The following is an 11262-nucleotide window of genomic DNA, read 5'->3' on the forward strand; positions in this document are numbered from 1 at the left end:
AAATTAACATAAGAATCAAATTCTCACAACTATGAGAAATCAAAATTTAAATTTTAATTCAAAAAACATTCATATTTAGTGATTAACAAAATTTAAGTAAATTAACACTATTGAAGAGAAAAAAAAAACTCAATATTTCTTCTTGCCAACTAATTTTCTAACAATTTTGAATAATTATTATTATTATAAATATTGCTTCAAACATTTTTCTTACAATTTTTCGTCTTACAAATTATATATTTTTTAATTATTATTATTATCAATATTGCTTCACATATTTATCTTTAAAATAAAAAAAAATCATTATATGTTATCAAATTTTCTTCATCAAAAGATTTATGAATTGATTCCATTTAGGGATGACAACAGGCGGAAATTGGGCAGGTGCCATAGTACCCATAGTGCCCTTTCTCAAACCCTTAACTTAAATATCTATATCCGTATCTTATGGGTACCTAAGTACCCATATCCATATCTATTTATCCGTATTTCTAATAAAAAATAATTGATCAATTATAATTTATCATGTTATTTTAATATTTTAACAACAATTAAAAAAACTTGAAGATGTTATTGTTGAGATAAAAAATAAACAAAAATCTATATTAAAATGCATAGAAATTTAATTGTAATGTATTTAATAAATTTGTTAGATTAAAATGTGTACATAATAATGAAAATAAAAATAAATGTAAATAAATAAATATATGGTGCGAGTAAGTACTAAGACACCCATACCCGCTTATTTTAATGGGTAATTGACCGTGTTTTTGCTCGTATCTATTTTGTAGATTTTTATTTTTAGACTTTATTTTTAAAAAACCCTAATATCAGTTGCCTTATTTGATTTTTATACATATTTTTTTATCTAGAAACGTAAGATACTTTTATTACAATAAATACATTGATTTTATTAAATATGAAAATATATAGTACACAAAAAAATTTATAACTCAAACATTTATAAAAATAAATTACATACTGCTACACTATAAATTACATACTGCTACACTATAATCGCAAGGTTCATTCATTTTAAGATTTTACTACTTCTGATAATCTCAAGGTTAAATTCTTGGGAAATGCTAACTTGTGCCCCAAGGGCATATGTTAAGAAATCCATAAATAGAAAATTTATTTTGAATAAATAAATAAAATTATTAATTATAAATTTCTAATAAATTCAATACATAATTTTGAAGAATTTGTTTTTTTATTTATCTCTTAACTTGTGCCTTTGGGGCACAAGTTAACATTACCCTAAATTCTTTTCAGATTTTACTACCGCGACTGATATTTTTGAGATTCACTTCTTTTCAGATTTTATTTTATGAAAATTTGTAAAATCAGTAACATTTCATTCTCATCCACATTTTTGTCATAGACAGAAAAGACGTGTTTTTAATAATGTAATACCAACTTCCTAGTAATTGCTATGCTGATAATGATGAGGTTTACCTATTTTCGGATTTTATTTTTGATAATAGCGAGGTTCACTCATTTTTTAGATTTTACTATTTATAATTTCAAGGTTCACTTATTTTTAGATTTTACTTTACAAAAATTCATAAAGTCAGTAATTTCATTTCTTTCTTGTCCACATTTTTGTCATAAACATAAAACTCTTTCAATACGGTAATTTTATTAAATCTATTTATTTCACATTAATACATCATAAAATAAAATTTTACCTCAAATATTTTTTTTAAAAATAAATTACATAATGGTTAAGTTAAATAAACTTGGGAGTAAAAAAAGTTAAATAAACTTGTCATTAAATCCTTAATACGTTATATATAGAAATTTAAAATTAACATAAGAATCAAATTCTCACAACTCTAAGAAATCAAAATTTAAATTTTAACTAAAAAAACATTCATATTTAGTGATTAACAAAATTTAAGTAAATTAATACTATTGAAGAGAAAAAAAACTCCTTAATATTTCTTCTTGCCAACTAATTTTCTAACAATTTTGAATAATTATTATTATTGCTTCAAACATTTTTCTTACAATTTTTCTTCTTACAAATTATATATTTTTTAATTATTATTATTATTATCAATATTTCCTTACACATTTATCTTTAAAATAAAAAACATTTTATATTGTCAAATATTCTTCACCAAAAGATTTATGTATTGATTCCATATATGGATGAAAATGGACATGATTTGGGCAGGGTACCATATTACCCTTCCTCAAATCTGTAGTTTAAAAAAATCCTCCTAACCGAACTCATATCTCTATGGAAAATAATGACTGTACCTGTACCCATAACTTATAGATACTTAAGTACCCATATCCATACCAATTTACCTGCATTTCTAATAAAAAATAATTGATCAATTATAATTTATCATGTCATTTTAATTCTTTAACAACATTAAAAAAAATTAAAGATATTATTTTTGTGATAAAAAATAAAAAAAAGTTTATATTATTGTGATAAAAAATAAACAAAAGTTTATATTAAAATGCATAAAAATTTAATTGTAATATATATAATAAATTTGTTAGATTAAAATGTGTACCTAATAATTAAAATAAAAATAAATAAATAAATATATAGTGTGGCTATGGGGCAGGTGGGTACTAAGGTACCGTCTCCAATTTAGTTTGTAATTGCAGATGTCTTTCTCCGAACCAATTTTATGGATTTTTATCATACATATTATGGATAGTTTTTTTTTGAATATCCAAATATCCAATAGGAATGAGTTCATCTCTAATTTTATTTTGCAATTATAATATTTATTTATTTAACTCATAATAATTTCTTATCCGCTTCATTGATCATCTCAAAGTTCATTTTTTTTTACTTTATTTTTCTAAAAAAAATTAAGATATTTTTATTATGATAAATATATTGATTTTATTAAATATGAAAATATATATCATAAAAAATTTATAACTCAAATATTTATAAAAATAAATTACAAATTGCTACACTGATCATCCTAAGGTTCATTCATTTTAAGATTTTACTTCTGATATTTCCAAGGTTCAATTCTTTTCAGATTTGCTGTTGATATTTCCAAGGTTCACTTCTTTTCAGATTTTACTTTATGAAAATTTGTAAAATCAATAACTGCATTTCATTCTCATCCACATTTTTGTCACAGACAGAAATGACGTGCTTTTAATATTGTAATTTTATTGAATCCATTTATTTCACATTAGTACAACCTAAAATAAAATTTTACCTCAAATATTTTTTAAAAATAAATTACAAAAGCCTTAAGTTAAATAAATTTGTCATTAAATTCTTAATAGGTTACAAATAGATACTTCAAATTAACAAAAGTGAAAAATCAAAATTTTAATTTTTTTTGTCAAATAAATAAAATTAAAATTTTAACTATAAAAACACTCATATTTTTAGTTAATAAAATTTAAATTTACCTATAGAAACATTCATATTTAGTGATTCACAAAATTTAATTAAATTAATCCTATATAGAAAATGAGACAAAAAATCCTTAATTTTTCTTCTTACAAACTTTTATTTTTAATTATTATTATTATTTATTATTATAAATATTGGTTCCAACATTTTTCTTAGAAAATAAAAAAATATCATTATATGCTGTCAAATGGTGGCTCCTCCAAATATTCTTGCACCAGAAGATTTATAGTCTCTCTATTTATATATTATGTATTTGCCTCTCCTCATGTTAGTTACAAATTCCTTTTCTTTTCTCATTTATATTAAGGTAGTGGAATAACCAAAGAAGAAGAAAAGATAGAAAAGCAAGAGAGAGACACACAACACAAACATAGAGGATGATAAACACATCCTCTGTTTTCATTCCAAATTCCCATTGAAAAACTTTTTTTTTGTTTTTTTTTTGCACATGCCCATCATTTTTTCATCATCTAAATCTTCTTATGGTGAGTTTTTCTCATCTGGGTTGTGGAAATTCTCATCGATCTCTTGTAAAGTTTTTAAATTTTTATGTTCTGATCTAGTTCGTTGGTTTGTTTTGAGATTAGATATTTTGGTTCGAGTTTTGATTGATGCTGGGAAGATCCGATGCTCTTAGATCGAATTTGACAAAACCCACTTCGTGTTTGATCGAAGCAATAACTGGGTTGTGTCTGAATTTTCAGATAAGGTTTGTTTTTTGACACAGATTAGATTCCTTTTCATGTGCATTTTCTGATCGGTTTTGCTCTGCTTTTGTTTTTGTAAAGATTTGATTTTTTTTTACTGTGGTTGATTGTTGTGCATTAGATTGATTCCTTATCTGGAATTGTGGCCATCATTGATTGATTTGGATGTAGTTATTTTGATCTGTGATTTGTTTGTGGTCCTTTGGTTTGAATTGGAATGAGAATTATGAGTTAAAGTGAGTGTTTGTTGAATCTTGATATTGAATTTAGTGATTGATGGTTAATGGTTGGTCGTGATTGGTAATTGAACAGATGGAATCGGATCTTGGCAAGCTCTTCATTGGAGGAATATCTTGGGACACAGATGAGGAACGTCTCAGGGAGTATTTTGCGACATATGGGGAGGTGATTGAGGCTGTGATCATGCGAGATCGTGCAACGGGGCGTGCTCGTGGTTTTGGTTTTGTTGTCTTTGCCGATCCTGCTGTTGCTGAGAGAGTCATTGTCGATAAGCACATAATCGATGGCCGCACTGTGAGTTGCTGTATTTGTATTGTATAGATCGATATATACCTTGGCATTTTGTTCATATTGTGTGTTTAGTCTAGCGGCAATTAAAACTAGCGAAACTTGTTATATTCTAATAGAAATCATTATGTCTTACTCTTTGATTTTATAAAATATCATATTCATTTATGGTAATGCATGAATTTTCGATGTACATTGGATCAAACTTGTCCTTTTTCTGTTTATAATAAAAGAAACTGTAAACGACTTGCAGATTTTGATCTATATTGTGTTGAATTTTCAGGTTGAAGCAAAGAAAGCTGTTCCTAGGGATGATCAGAACAATATAAACAGACAGACTGGTAGTGTACAAGGATCGCCTGGTCCTGGTCGTACAAAGAAGATTTTTGTTGGAGGCTTACCGTCAACAATCACCGAAAGTGATTTCAAGATGTATTTTGATCAATTTGGTACAATTACCGATGTTGTTGTTATGTATGATCACAATACACAAAGGCCAAGAGGCTTTGGCTTCATCACATTTGATTCAGAGGAAGCTGTGGATAGAGTTCTTTACAAAACATTTCACGAACTTAATGGAAAGATGGTTGAAGTCAAAAGGGCCGTACCGAAAGAACTTTCCCCTGGTCCTGCCCGAAGCCCGTTGATAGGAGGATATAACTATAGTTTGAATAGTAGGGCAAGTAGTTACCTAAACAATTATGGTCAAGGTTATAGTATGAGTCCAATAGGAGGATATGGAGTCAGAATGGATAGTAGGTTTAGTCCGCTTACTGGTGGTAGAACCGGTTTTACCCCTTTCGGCAATACCGGTTATGGAATGGGGATGAATTTGGATTCTGGATTGAGCCCAAACTTTGGAGGGAACTCTAATTTTGGGAACAATTTGGGGTACGGTCGAATATTTAGTCCTTTCTATAGTGGCAACTCAAGCAGATATGCTACTCCGATAGGCTATAATGGAGGTAATGGAAGAGGCGATTCTCTTATGAACTCGACTTCTAGGAATGTCTGGGGTAATGGGGGACTGAGCAGTGCTAATAACCCGGTTAGCCCCGGTGCGTTCTTGGGATCTGGAAGCGGGGCATTCGGTGTTTCAATTGGAAACAGTGGCACAAACTGGGGTCCATCCATTCCAGCTCAGGGCGGAGGGGCTGCTTCCGGCTATGCTACTGGCAATAATGTTTACGAAGGCGGAGATAACAGCTTTGGATTAGGTGCTGCCGGGTATGGAAGAAACAGCAATGCAGTTGTGAATCCGTCCTCTACATTTAATGCATCGGCTGGCGGTTATGATGGATCGTATGGAGACTTATACCGCAGTGGCAGCGGTTCGGTTTACAATGACAATGCTTGGAGATCTGCCGCTTCTGAGATAGACGGTTCTGGCTCGTTCAGTTATGGTCTTGGTAGTATTGCATCCGACGATCCTGTGAAGACTTCTGAGGGTTATATCGGAGGCTACAATGTTGCAAGTAGACAACCTAATAGAGGTTAGATCTTTGGCTACATATCAGATTTTTGTTTATAAATTTTTGGTGTTGGTTTCTCTCTGTTTCAAAAGATGAACTATTCTTAATGAGTTTGAAACGAAAATCTGTATTTACTAATTTTCTTTTTACATTTGATTTTAAGATCTGCATATCTCGAACTGTGATATATTGATAAATGCAGATTTGTAGCTTCGTTCATGTCTTTATTTAGCTATGTAGCCTCAAAACTTCGATTGAAGGCGTGTCTGATTACATTCAATCACTTGCATTTTCTTAAATTACTGTCGGTGTTTATGTGTCCGTGTCCGTGTCATGTCCAGTGTCCATATGAATTAAAATATCATAGTATAACGAGATACGAATTAAATTGTAATTTTATGGCATGTTACTCACTTTCTTTTTATGAAATTCGCGTGTTTCAGGAATCGCTGCTTAGGAGAAATGTAATTTGGATATGTAATGGTAGCAGTAGATCAAAGGAAACTGGTTACAAGTAAATGAGGTATTGTGAAATCATACATCTCCATCACTTCGAGAGAGATATATAAGCTCACAAAGAAATTTGTCATATAATAGCTAACGGTGTTCTTTCATTCGAAGTATACATATTCAAAAAAACAAAGCAGTTACAAAGTGATTTTGTGTAAGGCGTGGTTATTTTTTCCGGGTCGTTTTATCAGAGTTTTCAGGAATTAGGTTCGTTTTCATGGAAGTTGTTGATTGAGGTGTAAAATCATATCGCGGGATATATACTAAAGAAGATTATTCCATGATAGTGTAATAGTGCTGCATCTCGGGCGAGACGCAATGTGTTGCGTCGTTGTTTAGTTTGTTTGTTGATGATGATAGAGTAATTGTTAATTTTTGAAGTTGTTGTTTCTTGTAGTCCAAGGTATTTGTTTGTAACTTTGGTCAAAATTGTAAGTGAGGTTCAGTTTGATTTTATAATATCATCAAGTGTGAAAAACATGAGTGGGAATCCTATATAAGGTCCCTATCAAATAATCAAGTTTCTGAACACTTTTATTAATTTCTGTTACACTTTTTCTATACAGCTTTTACATTACCAATGTTTCTGTCTTGATCTTTAATATTAGTCAATTCTTGCTTCTTTTGTATTTGAATGTTGAAACTGTTTCTTGAAAGTAACATTGTGAGTTGTTGATGAATTATATAGAACTAAGTTGATTGGTTGAAACTTGAAAGGTTTTGACTCAATAAAAACTTTTAGGTTTAAACTAAGAACGGTAGACATGACACAACTAATAGTAAAATATAAACGTAACCAAGTCTTACAAAATGTAGATTTAGGTTTAAGGGGTTGACTCAATAAAATTTTAGGTTTTAACTAAGAGCAGCTGACACAACTATACACATACTCGACAAAACTAATAGTAACTATATAAATCGGTATGTGTTAGACATCTAAAAATATATTTAATTTGAAATGTCAAAACTAAACTAGTAGTAACTACATAAATTAATATATATGTTGGACATCTAACACACCTTTAATATGTCAGTACTAAACTTTAGGTTTAAACTAAGAACGACATATACGACGACTAAGAACGACAAATACGACGATTGAAACTAAGAGCAACGACCACAACTATACACATACTCACTCTAATAATAACTACATAAATCACTTGACACAACTGGTAGACTCAGTAATTACATAAATCACTCTAATAATAACTACATAAATCACTCGACACAACTAGTAGTAATTATATAAATCGGTATGTGTTAGACATCTAATACACCTTTAACACCTTTAGTTAAATCGGTATGTGTTAGACATCTAATACACCTTTAACACCTTTAGTTTGAAGTGTCAATACTAAACTAGTAGTAATTACATAAATCCTTAGTAGTAATTACATAAATCCGAATATGTGTTAAATTTCAATACTCACAATATTAAACTTTAGGTTTAAACTAAGAACGGCAGATACGATATCCATACAGACACAACTAGTACTAAAATATAAGCCTAAACAAGCCTTAATGCATCTGTTTTGTAATATTTATTTAACTTTCTATAAAATATAGTTTGTTTTAGTCTCTTATATTTATTTTTAGTCCTTGTTAATATGTTTTTCTTTTTAGTCCTTGTAGTATCTTTATTTTCATTTGAGCTTTATATGGACAAAAAAAGATAGGTGTGATACTGGATATATTATCTCTATCTTATATTTTTATTGATACTGTATATATTTATCTCTATCTTATATTTTATTGAAACTGTATATATTTATCTCTATCTTATATTTTATTGGCTACACTTTACACACATTTCAAAAATATATACAAAAATCCGTGACATCATATTTGACATTTCAAACATCATTTCTCTTTATATATATATTTTTAATTATACATATTTATTCAAAAATTGTTGTTTGTATATGTATGTTATAAATTAAATGTACAAATTATACATAATAGTAGGAATTTTAAGAACTCATTTTCATAAATTAAATGTATAATTTTGATATCAGAAATGTAAATATTTATTATTCATTATTATAATATAACAGGAATTACATAATTTTTCAAAAATATATATTTTAAAAATATATTTTAATAGTTAAAAAATTATTTAAAATAGCTTTAAATTTAAATATTTTTTTAAAATTTTGATATAAAAAATATCTTAACCATTTTTTAGTTGATTTTTTTATAAAAAAAATTCTTTTAACAAATATATATAATACTATAAAACTCATTTTAAGAAATTGAAACAAACCGATCTTATATTCTGTTGATGTTTATTTTTGCATGATTAATTTAAAATGTTTTAGATAAAATTTGACTTATCGAACTAAATCTTATTAATTTCTAAATTCTCAAATAATTATTTTAAGTGAACGAAAAAAATCAAAACTTTTGTATTTGGTCAAAATGGATTAAGTATTACAGAAAACATATTTAAACTAACTTTTAATTTATTCATTCATTATGCATGTAAGTAATCTATGGTTATTATTAGTGGCAACTTTTAGTGTTTTATTGTTTTGCAAAAACGAAGGCAAGTTGCATGGTTATTTATCGTTATGCTTGTTACTTTCATGCGATTCCATTCTTCTAATAAGATTTCAGATTTGGATCTTCAAAAATGAACAAATTTACGTGTGGCTATGCTTTTATCTTATCTTTAAATGGATTACAATTTGTCTTTCGCTTTTATCTTTTGATGAATTTTGGACATTATCGTCACAGCTTCACAATAACGATTTTGTACAAAATTAGTTTTATTATTTCACAGATTTTATTTCTTTTAAAGGAGTTGGACCTCTGTTATCTTGTCTGTGACATGCATGATATTGTTTTGGGTTCTTGTACTTAATAAAAATGATTTGAACCCATACACTTAATTAAAGAAGGTAAAATATAAAACTGAAATCTAATAAATATAAACAAATTTATAAATGAAAATATTAATCATTAATAAATATTAAAAATTATGAATAATACATCTGATGTGTGAGAGGCCAAATCCATTTAGTAGCCGGGTTGAATTTAAAAGTGGTCATGTAACACTTCCATAAATAAAAAATTCTCCTTTGCCAATTTAAAAAATTATGATATGAATATGAATATTAATTTAAGTTATATAAACAAACTAAAATTATTTTCATGCAAAATATATAATATAATTATTTATTTACTTGTGATTTTTATAATAAAAAAATATTTTTTTTTGTTAGATCATATCAATAGAAATTTTGAAAACCATTATATATAATTATTTAATTACTTATACTTGTTTACTAAGGAGATCAAAATGAACATTATGAAAAAATGAATTTTTAAGAAATAAGTTACTACTATAATCACTTTTCTAATTACTTCATAACTAAATCAAAGTTAGTTATTGTTATGCAATTGTAACTAAAAATGACATGTAGGTTTAGTCTTTGACATGCTTCAAGGTGTTATCACCATCTTCTTCCATATGCTTCAATATCTTCCATATGCTTCAATATCTTCCCACAAATTGAATGTTAGTACAAGTCTATCACCTTCAAGTTAATTGAATGGTTAAGGATGTAAGACTTTGAAATCGGCCAGCCAATCCTTTAATTTGATAGAAAGGAGTTTTATGATTCCTTTGCTTTGCTTCTCTCTCACAATATGACAATCTATTTCTAAGTACTTTGTTCTCTCATGAAAAAAAAAGATTGACTGAAATATGTAAATTACTTTGATTGTCATAGTAAATCACATGAACTCTTGTGCATTTTACTTGATTATCATTCATGAGGTAAAAGCCCATTGCAATTCACAAGTGGCTTCTGCAAGAGCTTGGTATTTGACTTTTGATGATGACCTTGAAATTGTTAATTGCTTCTTGGTTATCCATGAAATAAGTGACTTGCCAATAAATAAACGTTGACCAGAGATGAATCTTCGAGTGTCAATGCATTTTTCCCAAACTGCATATGAATAACTATTCAATTGTATAGCTAAATATCTAGGGAACAATATGCCTCAACCAAAGCATGTTTTGAGATATTTGAGAACTCGACATGCTGGATTGAAGTGAGTTGTAGTAGGGGTAGATAAAAATAGTTTAAATTGTTGTGTACAAAAAGAGACGGCAAGCCTTGTTGCATTTAACTACAATAATCCACCCATAAGTCTTCTATAGATAAGTATGTCTGGATAGGGAGTATTGGAATCTTGATGGAGCTTAATTATGGAGCTTAATTACAGGATCAGAAGGGGTAGAAATTATTTTAGATCCATTAAAACCCGAGTCTTCCAATAGGTCAAGGAAATACTTTCTTTGGCATAGTAGAATTCCATCCTTTAAATGTGGTACATCAATGCCTATAAAGTATTTTAGTTTATCTAAATCCTTAATTTTGAATGTGTTGTTCAAGGCCACTTTGATTAATATGAATTCATTCAAAACATTTCGTGCCAAAATGACATCATCCACATACACCAAGAAACAATAAATGAGGAAAAATTAGTCTTGAAAAATAGGGAATGATCTGAACCAACTTGTTTGTAGTGATGTTCAATAAGAAACTTGGTATGCCTTTCATACCATCGTTGACTAGCTTGTTTGAGCCAATAAAGGGATTTGAGAAGCTTACAAACTTTGTTA

General features: G+C 28.3%; 1 protein-coding gene across 1 annotated transcript; it reads left to right on the forward strand.

Annotated features, from left to right (window-relative positions):
* The first annotated feature begins 3659 nt into the window (after positions 1-3659).
* On the forward strand, positions 3660-7167 carry LOC127084801 (heterogeneous nuclear ribonucleoprotein 1). Its single transcript, XM_051025315.1, has 5 exons — positions 3660-3894; positions 3997-4118; positions 4429-4650; positions 4928-6137; positions 6560-7167. The coding sequence occupies exons 3-5, from the start codon at positions 4429-4431 to the stop codon at positions 6571-6573; spliced, it is 1446 nt and encodes a 481-aa protein (XP_050881272.1). The 5' UTR covers positions 3660-3894; positions 3997-4118; the 3' UTR covers positions 6574-7167.
* Positions 7168-11262: the final 4095 nt, after the last annotated feature.

This window comes from Lathyrus oleraceus, chromosome 5, assembly GCF_024323335.1.
Source record: "Lathyrus oleraceus cultivar Zhongwan6 chromosome 5, CAAS_Psat_ZW6_1.0, whole genome shotgun sequence".
NCBI lineage: Eukaryota > Viridiplantae > Streptophyta > Magnoliopsida > Fabales > Fabaceae > Lathyrus > Lathyrus oleraceus.

What these genes read in the sequence shown, in the direction of transcription:
- LOC127084801 (XM_051025315.1), top strand. Translation starts at nt 4,429, where the DNA reads ATGGAATCGGATCTTGGCAAGCTCTTCATTGGAGGAATATCTTGGGAC. An exon ending in ACATAATCGATGGCCGCACT is followed by an intron (nt 4,651 to 4,927) that starts GTGAGTTGCTGT and finishes TTGAATTTTCAG; the next exon opens with GTTGAAGCAAAGAAAGCTGT.